General features: G+C 31.9%; 1 protein-coding gene across 1 annotated transcript; it reads right to left on the bottom strand.

The window, feature by feature from the left end:
- Positions 1 to 8,677: 8,677 nt before the first annotated feature.
- LOC108339377 (uncharacterized) lies at positions 8,678 to 10,163 on the bottom strand. The gene has a single exon (XM_017576517.2). It carries the CDS (start codon positions 9,945 to 9,947, stop codon positions 9,276 to 9,278), a length of 672 nt encoding a protein of 223 aa, XP_017432006.1. The 5' UTR covers positions 9,948 to 10,163; the 3' UTR covers positions 8,678 to 9,275.
- Between the last annotated feature and the right edge of the window lie 10,236 nt (positions 10,164 to 20,399).

Genomic DNA, 20,399 nt, shown 5'->3' with positions numbered 1-20,399 from the left:
TTATATTTTGGGATGTTAAGGAAACAATCATATTTTGATATATAAAAATAAATAACATTGGAAAAATCATTTTCTGAAACGAATTTTTTTTTCCTTTGAAATATGAAAATTAAAGGTGTTTCAGAAATAGGTTTTTCAGAACTGTGATATTTTGGAAGAAAAAAGAGAAGATGATGAGAAATAAGAAATATGTCATTTAATAATAGAAATAAAAGGGTACAATGTACAGTAAAATGGTGAAGTGTTAATAGTAGGAGTCTCTTAATTTTGGTACCTTGATCGTTAAATCAAGGCCCATCTCTGAGTTGACCCACTTCTTGTGCTCACATCAAAACCTGCATCATTATATGCATAAACCATTTAAGAAGAAATCCTAATTGAAATGAAAATATATTTTGGATAAATAATTGTAATATTGATTGAGTTATTTTAATCTTATAAAATTAATTTAATTTAAATTTGTACGTTGAAATACTTGTAAAAGGAAGCTAGCATAATTTTCACATTTTGTTTGCAAATAAATATATTCTGAAAACTAACTTCCGTAATACCTTATGAAAATAAGTTTCAGAAAGCTTATTTCTGGAGCTTAAAAAAATTCTTCAAATTAACTTCTGTGAATTATATTTTTAGAATTATATTTTTCTTCAAAAGTAATAAAAAAATATGAAGGAATGTTCTGACGAGGGAGAAGAAGTTTGGAAAATAACAAAGCCCATTTAAGACAAGAGGTAGCCCAACAGTTTAAAAGAAAGTTTAAGGTATTTCTTTTACTACCTCCATACCTTCTTTCTACACCTCAATAAGTGTAGAAAAATACCAAATTATTTATTGTACAATTTGGATCTATAGTGGACTTTGCAAATATTTTAAAAACTTAAATAATTCAAAGATGTATTTTAAATTATGCAGTTGAAAATGAATATTTCGAAATACACATCTGAATTTTGAAAATACATTATGTATGAACTATATAATCTAGAAATACATTTCAGACATAATAAAAAAATACATTTTAGGATAAAGTAATTTATAAATCTAAAAATTATTTACATTCTATAATCTAGAATAAAATTTTAGATTTACATTATTAATATACTTTTGAATTTACAAATGTATTTTAAATTTGATAAGCATGAAATTGGCCCGATAGCGGATGGAACAATATGTCCAGCAAACAACAAATATCGTTAAAATAGGCTTTAACCATGACCCTGATACCATATTAGGAGTGGAGTTTTTAAGCCTAACTCATCCCCACAAAATCAGCTTGTAAGGTGAGGTTTGCACCCACTTATAAAGTATGAATTGGCTTTATCTCTAGTCGATGTGGAACTTCCAACACATTCATATGCTCTTTCTTAAATTTACTATCATTGTATGAAAATATAATGTTATTTGAATGTCTAGAGCACTTAAGTGATTTGGAATCTAGGGATAGACTCAATATAACTTGATCATTCTTAGCATCAGACTTAATGCAAATTGTATGTTAAATTGACTAAGGAATTAGTAGTTTCATATATTATTTTAGAACTAGTTGCTAAGGGATTATGACTAGTATGCCTTGATGTGAATGTTTGAATGAAATAATGAAATATTAAACAAAGTTTTATATTCATTTATGATTCATGAAATCCAATTCCAACGAAGTTTGTTTTAAATATAAATTTCTTGCACACCAACTGTTTTGATAAAATACAAAAAAAAGTTTTTTGTGTTGTTTTGTGCATTTTGATGTCTAATTGAGTTATAAAATGAAGAATTGTCATATGTTGCAGAAGTCCTTTGAAAGAACGATACTCTAAACTTACTATATATTACTTGTAACGATTTGGTATACTTGACAAAAAGTTATCAACATGAAAATTAAAATATATTTTCAAATTCTATAATTCAAATATGAACCTTTTATAGTACATCACTTATAAAATCGTAGACTATAAAAGGTAATAATTTAATTACTAATTTCATGTTTATATTTAGATTTTTTATTTGTTTTAGGTTTTTTTTCTTTTACTCAATTAAAAAAACTTAATGTGATTTTCTATATAAAAAGGAATTAATTTAATCATTTACATTAAATTAACATAAATATCGTTTGAAAATTGTTACATATTAAAATTTAAATTATGTTTTAAGAGTCTTCTAATTTAATATGAGTCACATTTTAAATTTTGATGCATAATTTAATAAAAGATATTATGTTAATTTTATTTAATAAAAAATAAATTTAATTAAAACAAAAATAAAATCAAAAGAAATTATAAACCTAAATATAAACATCAAAATAATAATTAAGCTAAAAAGAAATCTAAGACAGATTGGTCTAACTAAAGTCTAAATAACACCCTTTTGAAGAACGACTGTGAAAGGCTTGTACCAACCCCAGGTGGACATAAATGAACAAAGATACCCTTACCGCAGGAAAATAAATAATAAATTATAGTATGTTTAAATAAAATTCTTTTCATATTTTAAAAAATAAGGAGAACATTTTAATTAAAAATTTAATAAAATTAACTTATATATAAGTTAATTTTGAAGTTTATCTTGTAAATTTTTAAAAAAAATTATCTTTAATTCGTACGTGAATTAATTTTAATTTTATCAAAAGTTCATTTTCTTTTTCTGTTGTATTGCTTTTCCTAAAAGTATTTATAGAGATGTACTTTTTTGTTATAATTTATTTTTGTTTTGAATACCAAGTAATTCTTCTATACTTTTTTAAAATCTCAATTAGATGTCATCAAATTTCCTCATAATTTTGATTGAATATATAATATCTGTCATTTAATGTTTAATTTTTTTATTGGATACCGCAAGACTTTTTTATATAAATTTTTTTTCTTAATCTTTTGAAATTAAAAATTATTAGACATCCGTGAATGTTTTTAGTAAAATTTGATCGTTAAAGTGAATTTGTATTTACTGATAACTAAAATATAAAAGAATTCATCATATCATATTTAAAAAAAAAAACAGCTTAAAACATATACAAATAAACTGTGAACAAATTCTTAAACATCTTCTACCTAAATAAACAAATTTCGGTGTCATACTAAATATTTTGCACTAATTTCCTACAGCCATATTCCCATATTTTCCAGGTTTTAATTTTTTTTTACTCTAATATTAAGAACAACCTATCCTATTTCTGTTCAAAATATTATATCTCCCATTCACTTGTCATTTTGTTTGCAATAATCACCTTCATTTACCCAAGATAACCTTCAATAACAAAAAACAAAAAACTTCATTATTTTTTTCCAGACTTCCATAGTGTTTCGAACAATTTTTTTCTCAACCAACCTCGTGTATTTTTTTTAATGTAATCCCAAAAGAATATGCTCTCTATCAGAGATGAAAAAAAAGAAGTCAAAGCAAAGTCATTGTCATGTATTCTTCACAAGAATATTTTCCAATTGAGAGATAAAGTTGATGTGGGTTTATTATTAAGCACTTTACTTCAATAAAAGATCTAAAAGACATTATTATATACCAAATTAATAGAAATCACACATTATATTTTTGCATGGTAAAAACGTAACAAAACAAAAAAAAAAAAGCTAGTCTAGTCAACATGCATGGATGAGACTATATTTAAAAAAAAACGTGTAAGAATCAAGTTATTAATGTCAAAATTTTGTTAATATTTTTATAATTGTTATGAGTTTTTAGCTATCAAAATTCACTTAAATTTTTGTAAGGTGATAAAAGGATAATTTCTTGTTTTATTTTATTAACAAAGAATAATTTTGTGTAAAAGCATGCAGAATAAGGTTTCTTCAACTTGTAAAAATCCAAGTATAAGTCTAATTAATGTGAAACTTATATATCTTCCTAATGAATAACGATATGATTGTTTTCTCAATACCAACCAACTATTTTATAAAAATAGAAAGAAGCTTTTAGTATTTGTAGATAAAAAATGGATCTTTCCCAACTAGTTAAAACCTACTCGACCATCAAAATAATAAAGTTGATATTAACAAACAAATGTTAAGGCACCCCCTTGTAGTTTAATCACACAATATGCATCATCAATCGAAATTGAGCTCTTGTCATGTATCAAAACCCAAACAAAACCTTTAGAACAATATTAAAGATAAAATAGGGCTTTTTCAAAACACGTTACATATTGAAGGAAAGTGAATGTGACATTAGGAAGAATTGAATTAAAATTTGAATGGAAAAGTAAAAAATGTAGGTAGATGATGGATGGTACTGGAAAATTACAAGATAGTAAAAAAATGGAAATTGGCAGCATGCCACCGCAGGACCAACATCCCTTCATTGTAGGTGAGGCTTGAATACAAAGTCTTAGGCTTTGTTTAAGGCCCCACCTTAGAGCATGATCAGCCTTTGCATTAAAGACAAAAGCCATTGAATAGAGAAGCCAGCTTATGATGAAGGCTAGAGTAGTTACTACATTTAGCTTCTCTTTAGCAACTACATATATGTCTAGTTGCTGCTGCTCAATTATTGCTTCGTTTTCTTCGTTTGAAATGGCAAACACCTCAACCACCAAATACTCTTCCTCCTTATATTTGTCTGCTCTTTCAAATACCTTAAGATGAATAGTGTACTTCATAAAGGAAACTATAGACATGACAACCAATTGAAACATTCAGTCATTGTGTATTGCTTTCCATCAACTGCACAAGTCAGGACATGTTTCTCTTTCAATAATAGTCTTTTTTCTCACAACAAAGGAACCTTTATTATGCGATTTTTAAAAGTCTACATATTCCGAGAATCTCCCAACAAAGCAAATGTTGATAAAACTTTTCTTATCAGCTACCAGTTAGATCCAATCGTAGATTGAGTTTTATCTTAAAACTCAATTTATAAATTTGGTTTTAGAAAAGGGTGTCCATTAATTCAAATTTAATTGTACTTTTTTAAGCATCAAATCAATCCAAATTTATCGATAGATAATAAATTGAAAGTACTTTAAATACCTCGATTTTTCACATAAAAAGACCCTAAACTTCAAATACCACAATTAATCCTTGAAAATCTCCATCCGCATATTTATTTATTTTGCTGCATGGAACTAGAAAAGCCATTGATTACCCTAATTGATCTGTCTGAATATCCGCATATTTAAAGCCGATAGTCCCTTAAATATTTCTGTTTCTTTCTTACAACTATTTTCTTCCCAAACAATCCAGTCTGGGACATTAATTATGAAACATTAAATAATGAACATTTCTTCCAACAAAAATTCAAACTTTGATTCCGAAAGTAGTAAGATATTAACTCTCTCAACTATTATTAACCCATTGGTACAAAAGTCCCAAAGTATAATCATCAACGTCATTCAAACCAAGTAACAAACCTAATTTTAAAAATTAAGTAGACCATATGCGGTACATGTATATGTATATATATATGAACCCCTTGTCAATTACTTAGTCCGGCATAATTTACTGCAGGGGTAGGTGTGCATTACAAATGACAGATTTTCCTTTTGCGCGAAGCATAATTGATTTTTAGTACTTGTTTGTTTTGTTTTACGTTTGTGTATATTTATTATTTTCCATTTTGCGTTGGTTGGGCAGTGGTGGACACAGTAAATTTTGATGATGTTCTCTGGAACGAAAAACATCGGGACTCAAAACGTGCTTGATACAGATACAATAATGTTGGAAAGGTTTCCGTAAGTGGATGATCTGTGTCACTGGTGGAAGATAAGGCAGTGTTTCCTTTGTCTTATAAGTTTCCTTCTTCTTGGTGGCTCTGGGAAGAGATGTACCTGGCTCTCTGACATGCATGATTTCTCTTCCTATGATTGGTGACTGTGGCTGTAAGAGATACCAACTTCAAAAAGTTAATATGCTTGCAATTTTCGGCATTGGGGTATTTCTTTCGTAACCTTGAGTATGATAAAAATGGGGTGATCTTGCAGTATTTGCTGTTGCTCACTCGGGAACCTTATTTTCACTAACAAACTCGATAAAGATCAAAATTTTGGAAACGTTCAACATATGAAAATGTATTAATTATACTATGTCTGTCGACAGATAATATAAATTTGAGCAAACTTTTGTCTGAACCTAAAAACATAATCATGACTTGGTCCTGTTTTTATGTGGTTTAATAAGGGAAGTGGGTTTGGGAATATAGAGCTTTTCAAGCAGGTGGGTCCCATTTAATATGCATATTAAAGCTCGTTTCATGGAAGAATGTGAGGGTTATAGAAAGATAGTAACACCATCTATGGCCCTCAATTATTCCTCTCAAAGTTAAACACTCGCAACTTTTCTTTCTTAAGAATGACCATGGAAGGTTTTCAACTTTACTGAATGATTGATGATTCCAATTCTAAAAAGGGCCTTTCTCTCTCAAAATTTTCTCCAACTGCTTGGATTGTTTAATGCTTAATGCTTTGTCTTTGCCTTCAATAAAGTAAGAGTCTTTGGGTACCCACCACTGACCCAAATAAACTCCACACATCTTACTCTCTTCCTCTTGTTTATTTCAAAACATTTTACATCAAGATTTTGCTTCATATGAGAAAATAATTAATTATTTAAAGATACAAGTGTTGGAGACAGACCACAACATGAAATGCTGTTCCTGTTGAGAAAGTGAAAACTAAGAGGAAAAGGGTGTGTTAGTTAGGCACGAAGACTAATGGTGGTGGTGGCATGGGAGCATGCCCCTTCTCGTGAACTTCCTTTTTTTTTTTTTTATATTTTTCACTTTGGCTATTTCTGCCATGAATTTAATGAAAGTAAAAGTTGTTTCAGAAGTTGGGAATTATATAAGTAAAACAAGAAAACTAACCCAAGCACTGAACCACTCCAACAGTGATTGTTTGTGGGAGTAATGATGACTATCCCAATAAGTAGCAAAAGCGGGAAGAGAAAAAGGGCATTTTGGAAAAACGGAAAGGTTTGGATGCATGCCGACATAAACAAGATTTATGTATGAAGATTATAATCTCCTCACAGAAAGTAATAAAAGTGTCGTTTTTTTTTTCTATTGAGTAGCAGAAAGGGTACTGTGTGGGAACAATAGAGAATTTGTTTTATGAAATGATCAAGCCATAATTTGACAATGATTGGCGTTAATTATCCACTAGAGAAAGCTTTAGCTGAAGAAAAAGGCAGATAAATGGTGGAAGGGGGCGGGGTGGGGAATGCAATGTGGTTAACTTTGTCATTGACAAGACACGATCAAATCAAATCTATAGTATTACGAAAGTGATTGCCATAACTTCATAGGAACATGGCTAAATCAAGTTGCATAGTTAGCTATATATTAGATACCATATAATAGAGAGCCTACAAAACTTAATTCATAATTGAAGTATTTATGTTTCTAATCATGGAAAAACTGTCTTTCAAGTTCACTGTTAAAAACCCAAAAACAAAAAGAATAAAACTAACCAATGTTTTATTTTATCATAGGAGCAAAATTTAACCATGTAATTCCTCAAATAATTTGAAACTTGGTGCTTTTACCAAAAAATAATAATAAAACATCATAAAATCCCCATTGTAGATAACAACCATGCAGTTATTTTATGAGAATTTGCTTATGAAGAAGAAATTCAATAGGAAAAGCTTATGTACATAAAAGTAAGGTAATAGATGCGTAATTTTTTCTGAAATTTCTTGTTGATTAAGTTGACAAATAATTAAATATGATAAAACATATATCCACTTTTTATGACATTTTTCTATAAGAGTAAGAAATTTAATTACAAAAACTTATATAGTTTATATAGTCGAAAGTTAGTGGACTCTTTTGAGGAGATTGTGAATTTTGTCCCCTTATAATAAGATTTTTTTTTTGCTTATTTAATGGAAACTTTCAATTTATATTTGGATTCTTAAAAATTTATATAAATAAAACAATTTCTTGTGTTATTTATTTGAAAAGTGTTATATAATTAGCAAATAAATTAGAAATATTTTAAAAGTAAAAGTTAGTTTTTTCTTTCTTCACAAGTTTTAAAATGAATTTAACTTGTGAGTGTTTGAATTGTGTTAGATTGAAAAAAATTCAACCTTTTAAAATATGGGTAAAACTTAATCCAACCCAATTACTTAGGTTAAGTGAGTTTAAACTGAGTTCAAAGTTTGTTAATCTATAACCAACTAATAATAACTCTTTAATTATTATTCTTACTATTTTTCTTAAGTTATTTATTACTTTTAGAGATATAAATCGATAATTTATATTTTAAAAATTATAATATTATTAAATAATGTTTCAATTATGTTAATGTTTAATTTATTTATTTGTTCAATTATATAGATTGATATTTTAATTTTTAACTAAAAAGATTTAGAGTAATATTTGGTAAAATAACTCTTCAAACACTTAATTCACTTAACTCTTGCCTATGTGTATATTCTCTCTTTTTGATGGAGTGATATCTCTTTTCAACACACAAGTGAGAGAGTTATGACAGTGAAATTAAATGTTTAGGAATTTATTTAGTAGTTCAAAAGTTGAAATGGTTATACCATATGTACCTCAAAATCCTAGTATGGTAATTTTTTAGTATAAAGAAATCTTATTTTTTTATTTAAAAAAAATATGTTTAACTCATATATTAATTAGTGAGATGAATTCCAGTTTGAATGAATTCAAAATTGAATGTACTAAAATTGGTAGCTCCAAATTATGCTTATAAAAAAAAGACTGGCCAACTTGGTGACATTATATGTGGTTATCTGTGTATTGCATGGAATGCGAATAACGATAGTACTCTTGTTGCTGGTTCCTCCAGCGTGGAAATATTGGATAAAAAAATGCATCCCTTCCTTTTCCTGCAACTCTTGAGATAGTTGGAAATATTATCCTACCAACTATATGTAGCTGGTTTTTGCTTTTCAGGATGCTACATGAATAAATCAAGCATCAACCATTCACGTTTATTAGGAATACAATACCATTCCCTGCATTTCTCTCATAGCTAGCTAATAAAACTATAAACTGTAGAATAAGATCAGCATCGCTTCCAATTCTCCATCAAGGAACATATTCTTCAGTTCTAAGCCTCATTCAATTATATTATCTCCACGTCATTACCTTACCTTGATTTCGCCAAAAACAAAATCATTACTAACAATATTAGCCATTGCTTATTCACCCTAAAACACACACTTTCAGACAATGTTATGCGGTCGAGTGAAAATTATCCACACTGGATCACAAAGGAAACGGGTAGAGCCACTGTCATATATTATCTATTTTCTTTTTTTAAACAGATTTTCATTATTCAACCCTTTTTTTCTTCTAGGTTTGAAAATCTATGACGGATTCTGAACAACAATGGCAGAAGACTCTTCCCTAAGAAACCTCAATTGCTTCGCGATGAACGCTTCAATGGCGCGTTGGAACTCCTCATTGCTCAGCTTATCCTGCGGGTACAAATTTTCCTGTGGGTTTTCGAGCCGCTTCTCGGTCTCCGACCGACGGAGATTTCGCCTGCGAGGCGTTTTTAGGCTGTCTCCTTTCCAGTTCTCTGACTTGCTCCGGCGGTACTTCGCGGCGGGTTCTACACTCGGCCGACCCTGGACCGTCTCGGCTATGACCTGCTTGTCATGGAACTCGGGCTCGGGATGCACGCGCGGCGGCGGCGCGTGGAGTACAGTGACGGGGGTGCGGGAGTTGAGGAAATCGTGGTAGAGAGCGTCGGCCGCGGAGCGGGGGCCGGCGAGGCAACGGGACTGGGCGAGGAGGGCGGCGATGATGGCGTTGGAGAGGGCGAAGACGAAGAGAGGGCTGGCGGCGAAGGAGAGGAAGCGGGTGAGGAATTGCGCAGAGAGGGCGAAGGCGAAGGGTAGGCGCGTGAGGAGCCAGGAGAGGAGGAGGAAGAGGAGGCAGAGTTCGAGAATGCGAAGGGTTTTGGAAACAGCGGCGAAGAGGTTTTGTGTTTGAATGGCGTTGGCCTTTTCTGGTTTGAAGAGAAACTGGTCCATTGATGAAGACAGAAAGAAGCACTGAGCGAGTGTTGTGTATGAGTTTGAAGAAGAAAAGGTTATGTTGTTGTGTTGGGTAGAAGAAATTGGGAGAAAAGAGACAGAGGGTGAGAGTGGGTTGAAGAAAGAAGAGTGAGAGTGAGAGATAGAGAGAGCATGAGGAGTTGTTGCTTACTGTCTGAAAGTTGGCATAGGTGAAGCTTCTTTTAACACATACTTGCTCTTTTATAGACTCCGCCACCTGCCACTCCCACCAACATTTTTCTCTCTTCTCATCAATGTCTTTTATGATAAATTTATTCTCCTGTTTCACTTTCTTATAATACAAATTTATTTTTTTAATATTTTCGAAGATAAATTTATTTACATTACTAATTAACGTAAGTTCATTGTTATCAGAATAAAATGAAGTTTAATATAGATTAAACCGCAATTTTACATATAGATTATCTGAAATCAATGACATATTAAACTATCATTATCAAATTATACGTATTCTTTTGAATACGGATGGAGGTCAGTCTAATTTACAGTGAGTCATTTAAAGTCTAAATGTTATTTTAAAGTCTAAATATTAAGTAGAACAAATCCTTCAAATCCTTCAAAGCAAAAAACATTCCAATATCAAAATGAGATTAATATTGATGATTAAGAATTAATAACACAATAAATACAAATTTTTTTTTTTTAATCTTAAACCTTTATTTATATATTTGTAATGAATTAATTTGCTTTTTATCAACCAAATTCACTCATAAATCACTAAATAATTCAAAAATATATGATTGTTTATCCGATCCATCACTAAGCGGGCGATTATGTATAGTTTAGCATAATAAGGAAGTATTTAAATATGGTGATTTGCTTGGTCCCGAAATGGTGGGAGATAGCTTAAGATCAAACTCTAAGATACCTTCTTTTTTTTATTTTTTTGGTGTGGAAGATATTTTATTGTGGAGCGGAGAGATAATGAGAAGAATCGGTCATGGCGAAGGGTGTTGAGATAAGATGTGGCAATTTCACGTGAGGCGATGTATTAGTCACACTGCAAGCTGCAAGGGGTTACAGCTTCTGCATTCTGTTCTCGTACTTTTATTGTTGTAAGAGGAAACAATTTTGTTGTACTAATAACATTGTCAGTTTTTTCCTAAACCAAATTTGTCAAAAACTCATTAAAACATAAACATACGCTTTATTAAATTAGCTTTTGGAAATTTTTATCTTTGATTATAGGAGTCTCCCAAGGAGACTGACATTATATCTGTTTCAGATATTATTTTTCTTACCAAGTCAATTGAACGTTGTTCTTGATCTCACGTGGATGCGCAGTGCCCAACTTGAAACATTCCACGCTTCATTTCTCTCTTCTGCTAAACTTTATATGTCTTTTTGTTCGAACATTTTCCCTCAAGAAGTTGGTAAACGAAAATTAAATAAATAATAAAAAATAAATCAGTGAGTTAATTAGGAGGTTCGTAAAAGACGTGATGAGTGAGGTCCGTACGGGATTGCAAGTTGCAAAAAGAAAGGTTACATTCATCACGTGTCGCTCTAGTGAAGCACGAAAGAGGGACCAGTTCAAGACGTAACAACAGTAATAATAGTGCTATTTATACATTATTTTAATATTTATTTTCTACTCTTTCACTGCTTCTCTTCATTTATAAAATCACTTCTTTTTCTGCACTGATTATCCACTATCTTTCACAAATTTAATTTTTTATGCAATTCACACCTAACATTCACCACATACATGCATGCTTCATTTACCTTTAATTTAATAAACTTTTGAAAGTTTATTAAAACATGTATATGGAAACTGTTTTTTGTTAAAAATTATGATTACTTACAGTAATTGTATTGAAATGGATGTCACCTGAGAAAGTAAGGCGTAGGGTTTTTCTACTGTGAAGAAGCTATCAAGTCCCTTCAGATTGACAAGATGTTTCAAAATTCAAAATTTGATTGCATATTTAAAGGAATGCAATGAATGTATGAAGCTGAAGGCAGAAACCAGGAGTTTGACCACGGCACCCATAAAAAGTTTTGTTGAATGACCGTCCTCACCAGTCATCAAAACAAAATTAAGTTTAAATTAATGAAGCAGCTACTGTCTCCGTCTTCATGCTTACAAAAAATTTAACTTCAAAAATTGCAAAAAATTACATATACAATTAAAATTCTTTAGAAAATCACCTACCAATTTCCAGTTTACTGGAAAAAAAAAAGCACTTTTGTTTTCATTTACGTGTTTTCATAGATTTCCTTTAGCGGATTTTTTTTTTCCACAAAATTATGTAAAAACTCTTACATAGCAGATTTTAAATTCTTACATGTCTAATTGACTACAACCATATTACTTCCACATAATAGAATCCTAAAAGAGTCCGCAAAATTTTTCTCTCTTATGAATTTATATAACAAAATCGTAAGAAAAATATTATGAAATATTAAAAGTCCAATAAAATATTATAAATATGTGGTAAAAAAGCTATATGCATTAATTTAAATTAGAGTATTTTAGAGAAGATGTTATCATTTGATGAGAATAAGGAAAGTGTAAAATGAGATATACTAGTGTAAAATGATATTTTAACATCTATCATTCAAAGTCACTTTAAAAAAAAAGTCAATCTAAAAAATTATCGATGATATTTTTGTAAATAAAATGAACTATTAAACATAGAACTATTCCGGTAGTTGATATCATATACATTTCAAATGTTGGTCTTATGGGTTCTCTAACGTCATATATGACTTTAAGTTGTCAAGCTCATCCTGTTAAACTAATGAATTCGAACTGTCGAGCTATTAAGCTCATCTTGTTGAGTTTGACTTGCGAAGCTTTGTGCAGAACTTAACATTATGACGTCGAAAGTACAGGAACTTATTGGGTACAAACAAAGTCTCACATCGGATAAAATAAGAGATGGACATGAGTTTATATACACATAAGATACCTCCATTGGTAATAGACCTTTTGGATTGGTACCAAAAACAAATTCATGAGAGCTTGACTCCCCTTTTGGTCCAACATCTCACTTTTTTTTCTCATAAAAGGTATGACCCTATCTCATTGGAAAATATTCATTTTATTATAATTGAATAGTACATAAATTATAATCATCACCCCTTATATTTACAACATTTTGACAAATTTTCGTATTAATCTTGAGGTGACACGAAAGATAAGTGGTGATGCAAAATCTAAACATTCAAATATACACTTGAAAATCAACATAAAGAACAAGAAACCAAAATTGAGTAAAATATATTAAATAAATATTATAATTTATGTACTGATGAATTAATAAAACATGCTCTTCTCAAACTGTCATGTGGAATAATTCAAGATTTGATATAATTATTGTGAATACAACCTACACTAAAATTTTAGGTTGTTTAAAATTGGAGGAGTACTAGAAAAATTAAAGTATTCAATCTCGAATAGAAAATTAAGGATCACTCAATGTTTGTCGAAAGTTAGATACCTCTTTACTCAATCCCTACTCAATCCTAATGTTTAACAAAATAAATATTTCTAATTATTCACGTATTTCAAATTAGAAAGTAAAACATTTTAATATATTATGACAATCACATATTCTTTGCCACCGCTTCTTATATTAACATTTTAAAAAAACATACAAGCTTATCTAACTTTATATTCTATATACTATAATATTTTATATATGGTAACCAAAATTAAATGATAATTAAAATAGAAAACTAATCTGGAGAGCTTTGTTACAACACAGAGGAAGATCATGGAGAAGAAGCGGTGGCGTTAAGTGGCTGTCGCAAAGGCAAAACACGATGTAGATTGGTGGGTGGATGTGCAAACCCTCCTTCTCAGCAATGTGGATGAACACCAATAAGGAGCAGTGACTGACCACTTTCCACTACGATTATTGCGCATGTAACCATTGTTTTATGTGACCAATTTCAATTTTAGTGACGGTTCATTAAGGGAAGCACCGTCATATATGTTTTGTTTAATTTTCAACAACGATTTTAGAAGCAACCGCCGTTATAAAATTTCAATTATTTACGAGTTTGTGATTGCATTTTTTTTAAAACTACAATGGTGTTTTAACTGTGGTCATTTGTGACATTAATAAAAGACATTTTTGTACAATTGATGCTCATATTTTACAAAGTTAAATTTTCTGTATAGGTTAATTTTAAACTCTAAAATGTAGATCGGATACGTATAGATAGTTAATAATTTAAAATGTTTATTGTTTCGGTAGGGATTTTGTGAGACCGAGACATCAACCTTTGACTTGTGCGCTCCGCTTGTGTGCTTCCAGTCTGGACCGATCTGCTCAACGGTTGTCGGGACCAGACAGCTTAAAGGCTTTCCTGCATGTTGACCGTTCGGTTCCTCGCTCGAGATCGTATACCATTCAGACCGATTGGTAGTATATGAGTCCATAGTGAAGTAGATGCTTTCCTGCACCCTTACCGCTCGGTCGACTATGAGCCCATAGTAACATAAGCCCCCCAAGTCCGAGTTAATCGTTCGGCTTTAGCCGAACGGTTAACTATAGGACTTATGAGTTTCAGGGAGGTTGTTCTCGTTGTATTGAGGAGTTTTCTCCTCGTGTGCTTCAAGTTGTTATATCTTATTGAGCCGAACGATTTCATGTATTGAATCTGGCTGCATACTTGACAGTCCTAGTTGTCAGAGCTTCCTGGTTGATGAGAGTGAAAACCGTTCGGTTGATAGGGATTTTCCTCTCGGTCTGACATCAACTCTAGTGGTCGAGAGGGATTTATCTCTCAGCCGAGAGGAATTTTCCGCTCAGTCTTTGACTTCAACTTTGACGAGAGGGTTTTACCTCTCGACCAAGAGGGTTTTACCTCTTGGTCTTTAACTTCAACGAGAGGAGTTTACCTCTCAGCCGAGCGGTAAATCCCGCTCGGTCTTTCTCTTCAATATGGACGAGAGGGCTTTACCTCTCGTCCAAAAGGGATTTACCTTTTGGTCTTTAACTTCAACGAGAGGAGTTTACCTCTCGGTCGAGTGGGATTTACTGCTCGGTCTTTGGCTTCAACTTTGACGAGAAGGTTTTACCTCTTGGTCTTTAACTTCAACGAGAGGAGTTTACCTCTCGGCCGAGCGGGATTTACCGCTTGGTCCTTTTCTTCAATCTGGATGAGAGGGCTTTACCTCTCGGCCAAGAGGGCTTTACCTCTTGGTATTTAACTTCAACGAGAGGAGTTTACCTCTAGGCCGAGTGAGATTTATCGCTCGGTCTTTGGCTTCAACTTTGACGAGAGGGTTTTACCTCTCGGCCAAGAGGGTTTTACCTCTCGGCCAAGAGGGTTTTACCTCTTGGTCTTTAACTTCAACGAGAGGAGTTTACCTCTCGGCCGAGCGGGATTTATCGCTCGATCTTTTTCTTCAATCTGGACGAGAGGGCTTTACCTCTCGGCCAAGAGGGCTTTACCTCTTGGTCTTTAACTTCAACGAGAGGAGTATACCTACGGAGATGTCCCGCCCGAATAAGACTTTCTATTTCATATTTTAATGTGATGCAGTCTTATGTAGTATGTCCATGATTTTGATGGTACCGACAACTTTTCCTTTCATCTGCGTTTCTTGGAGGTGGTTTCCTTCGAGGTGTGAGAAGTTCCGCATTGAGGGCTTCTTCGAGAACTTTTGCCCTAGGTGCATTGAGGGTTGTATAATGGTGAAACTTGAATGTTCGAGGAAGCTCCCCACTCTTATCGTTACCATCGAACGGTCGCTTGCCATCCTTTCTACTTCCGCTTACATCAGCCTCTTGTTGCCGCTTCCTTTGTGACAAACGCATTTCCTCCATACGGATGAACTTAGTTGCTCTCTCTTAGAGCTCTTCCATAGTTTTTGGTGGCCGTGCATACAATTTTTCCGTAAATATCCTGGTCTCATACATGAAGGCAAATTGTTGATGATAAAAGATTGATCGATCTCTTTAACCCGCCGCGCGGTTTCAGTGTACCTTTTCATAAAAGCCTTCAAAGTTTATCCTTTCTTCTGCTTAGTATTTACCAATTCCGCCGGTGTTATCTCCTGTTTCCAATTGGATGCATATTTTTTTCTAAAGAGGTTTTCCACAGTAGCGAAGCAATCCACTGTGTTGGGAGGAAGAGTGTTATACCATTCCAATGCCTCTTCCTTAAGTGATAATGAGAAGGCTCTGCACATGACTCGGTCGCTGTTTGTATAGAATGCCATTGCATTACCGAACGTCCTCAGGTGATTATCCGGATCAGCTGAACCATCATACTTATCCAATACAGGAGGAGCTTTTTCTAGCATTGGGGTTTGCATGATGGTCACCGTAAAGGGAAATAAACCGGTAGGCCGAACGGTTTATAGGAGTGTTGGTTCCCTTCTAGCTCGACCGTTCGGGTTGGCGTGATTATGGCTTGCTTCGTTAGCATTCTCTCGATTCGAGGCAGACCGCTCGGGAGGGACCCGTTCGGCCCTTAGCGCCCCCATCTCCTCTGCATGCCTCCGCTGCATCTCTTGCTGCGTATGTGCCTGCGCTTGTATGGTCTGCGCCTGTGCCTCAATCTGGGCTTGTAACTCTCTGATTAAATCTCTGGTGGTCTGCTCTTCCATATTTCTTGTGGTCACCATTGGGTGTCTTCAGCTTGCTTTCGGCCCCACGGTGGGCGTCAAAATGTTTCGGTAGGGATTTTGTGAGACCGAGACACCAACCTTTGACTTGTGCTCTCCGCTTGTCTGCTTCCAGTCTGGACCGATCGGTCACCTTCAATATTGGTCGTTCGATGAACTTCAGTCTTGATCGCTCGGTCACCCTCTTGGCAAAAGAGGGGAGGTACCTGCAAAAGACACTCTGACGCTCAAGTTAGGAGCGGTTTTATGAACTGTTTGTTACAGTTAAATATTGAAGTCCTGATCGGACGTAAATAGGGCATAGTGAAGTGTGAGTTGAATGTGTCCTTACCTCAAGCCTAAACTCTTATTTATAGAGTTTAAAGGAATATAACCAATTAATTTACCTATTAATGGTCATTAATACAAACCTTAACTGTTTAACGGTAGTTGTTATCACATTTATTGTGCTTTAACTCTACTCAACGGTTGTCGGGACCAGACAACTAAAAGACTTTCCTGCATGTTGATGGTTCGGTTCCTCGCTCGAGATCATACGCCATTCAGACCGATCGGTAGTATATGAGTCCATAGTGAAGTAGATGATTTCCTGCACCCTTACCGCTCGGTCGGCTATAGCCCATAGTAACACTTATAAATAATAAAAAATCAATATATAATTATTTTTTTAATTCATATGTTAATATATAGAAAAAAAAGTTCCTTTTGACATCAATAATTATCATTTGACAATTTATTATATACTTTTGTCTTTATAAAAAAATATAATGAAAAATAGTATGAAATAGAAGTAAAAAGTATTTGAACGTGAGATAGATATCGTTTTCCTTAATATTTTATTGATGATAAGAAAGCGTGACGCTTGATGTGGTAGGGTAGGACTGAGAAATACAAGATGACAGAGTACACAGAGAAGAAGAAAAGATGAAAAACAGATATCTGATGAGAAAAGAGTGGTGAAAAATGGTGAAGAAGAGTATTAAAGTAGAGTAGAGTTGGTAGTTTGTAGGAATATGATATGTAGCTGTTTGCAGTGTTACTTTTGATATTGTGTAGAATAATAATGCAGAAAGCCAAGCGATCGACATGCATGTATGTTGGCCCTCCCATACATTTTCACTTCACTTCAATCATCCTTCTGCATATATTTTCAAACTCTGCATTTATTATTAACATTAAACACTTTTCTTTTCTTTTACTATCAAAAACAACAAAACTCTATGCCCCTTTTCTTTTAAACAATTCCGATAAGAAATTAACGATCTCATATCATTCTTCAGTCCTTTTCAAATATTAGTTTTTCTTATTGAATTCTCCCACTTTACTTCTTATCTTGATAAGTTGGTTTCTGACATTTTAAATATGAGACTTATTCTTTAAACGCACGAGTCCTTATAGCTCGATTCTTTTCTCTTTTTCTTCTCGGAAAAGACTTTGGGATTAGCATTTTTATCTTATCTAGAATCAAAGTATATTTTTATGAAAACATCATTTCAAGACTTCCATAAATTATTACTTAGTTTAACTTCTCATATATTATTTTGACAACTCTGTTGTTTTAGATGATTCACTATATTTTCAAATTTTATTTATGTTAGTTATTATCATTTGGATGTAATAGTTTATTATTAAAAAATAATTGTCATCTAGTTAGTTAAAAAGTTATTCTCAACATATTATTTTACCCAAAGAAACTCTCAGCTGAACAATTTAATCAACTCAATAATAGTCTATTTAGGATTTAGGTTTAGGTTTAAGCGGTGAAAAATATATATTCTTAAATCAAAAGTTAAAATGTTAAAAATGTACTACAAATAAAAAAAAAATCTTCAAATTATCTACATGTCTACCGTACATTATTTAATTATTATTATAATAGATGCAGTGGTCTTTAGGTAAAAAACAATATTTTATCACAAAAGTAAGTTATCAATTTAGTGAGAAAAAGTTACTTTCCCATTTCTAATTATGGAGTCATTAACTTTAGTGGCATTTTTGTTCTTCTAAAAGTTGCATATAAATTATTAACGTCATTTATTTTTGACAAGATATTGGTTATGCATGCGCCTAGATAACGAAAAGTATATTATTTTGGTTTTTTCATATTATTATTGATTGGGTAAATATCAATTATAATTATTTTATTAAGAGGTTTGATAGGTTTAAAATTTAATTAGTTAATATTAATACATACAAGGAGGTGGTCTAACAGAACATTTCCAGAATTCTGTTAAAGATAGGAATATCACATACTTTAATTTTAGTTGCTAAGCTATGTTAGAAATATATCACCCTTAATTAATATGAATTGTTAATAGACATTAAAATATGACTAAATTGAGGATATTATTGATTCAATTATAAATGACTGATTGGAGAGCAAAATGTACGATATTGGAATATAATATTTTGCGAAAGTACATGTGTGTGTTCTAAAAACTTGTATGCATCCTTATTTAATCAACTTTATACAATCAATGAGTTAAATGATAAAAAAATTCATATAATTGGTTCTCTTGCGTATGATGGGGAGATATACATGAATAGGTCAAGATTCAATTACATACAAGAATATCTGACATTAATTTTAATCCAAAATTTTAAACTAATGCGTTTTTGGTTTTTTTTTTCCCTATGTATTGTTCATCATGCTAATTTCTATTTAATGTAAAACTCTAAATCGCACCTCCAAGAAGCTCTCTTTCAAACGTGAGTCCTTCCATCTTGATACATGTTCCCCATCCAATAGAAGCACGAAAAATACCTTTCATAATGAATTATCCAAACATACTAGTTAGTCACCATGATGAAACTAGATAACTACTATAGTTTGTTATGCATAAAGAGAAACATGATATATATATATATATATATATATATATATATATATATATATATATATATATATAAAATCAATGGTCATAAACCAACTTTATAAGATAACATGATATTACTCTCAACCTACAATATTAAAAGAATAGGTTTTTTAATCTTTGTTCTTATATATTATTTATATTTCAATTTTTATCTAATATGAGACTCCAACACTTGATTGCATGATCACATTGTTGTGTGGTTTTCTTATTACACAAGTTCCTCCGTACTTGAAATAAATAGTAGATTGACATGGAAATTTGATTGTTTAGGTTTATTTAATTAACCTTGGATATATATAATTCTACCTTAGTCCATGTTTTTATTTTTTGAATGTCTGCTACAAATATAACATTGTTGAGGGTATCAAAATGAAGACATTGAAGGAGGTTATTGAAGTAGAAAAAATCGAAAATAATGATATAAGTAAGATGACGATGTTGAGAACAAAATTAAGAGAATGATGTCACATTGTATATCAAAGAAAAGGGAATCGAAATAAAAGCCAAGATATGAATTGAAGTGAAGAGAGAATGATCAAGAATTCAAGAGGTGCATCGTGAGAGGCATTCGCAAGATAGAATCGAAAAGATGGACAACGTGAGATTGAAGAGGGAAATTAGTATATGATAACTACTTCAACATGGACTTGGTAGGTGTAACTAACACAACTTTAGTAGTTTTGAAGCAATTATCACAATTTATGTAATTTTCTTTTATTTTTGTTTAACGTTAGAAAAAAGAGAAAAATATAAATAGGTTATTAATGTAAAAATGGAGTGAAAAATTATAATTACAATTCAAAGATTTTAAGAACGACACAAACAGACAAAATGACATATTTGATTATTGTTGCAATTTGAGTCACTACTTTCATATATTTCCTTTATCAATTTCCACTTTACTCTTAGTTATTTAATTTTTTGCAATTTACATATTATAAT

This window comes from Vigna angularis, chromosome 1, assembly GCF_016808095.1.
Source record: "Vigna angularis cultivar LongXiaoDou No.4 chromosome 1, ASM1680809v1, whole genome shotgun sequence".
NCBI classification, from domain to species: Eukaryota; Viridiplantae; Streptophyta; class Magnoliopsida; order Fabales; family Fabaceae; genus Vigna; species Vigna angularis.
The sequence above is the reverse complement of the archived record's forward strand: the minus strand, read 5'-3'. Positions and strand labels throughout refer to the sequence as shown.

Bases quoted from the DNA above. Each gene is read 5' to 3' on its own strand.
- LOC108339377 (XM_017576517.2), bottom strand. From the start codon at position 9,947: ATGGACCAGTTTCTCTTCAAACCAGAAAAGGCCAACGCCATTCAAACA.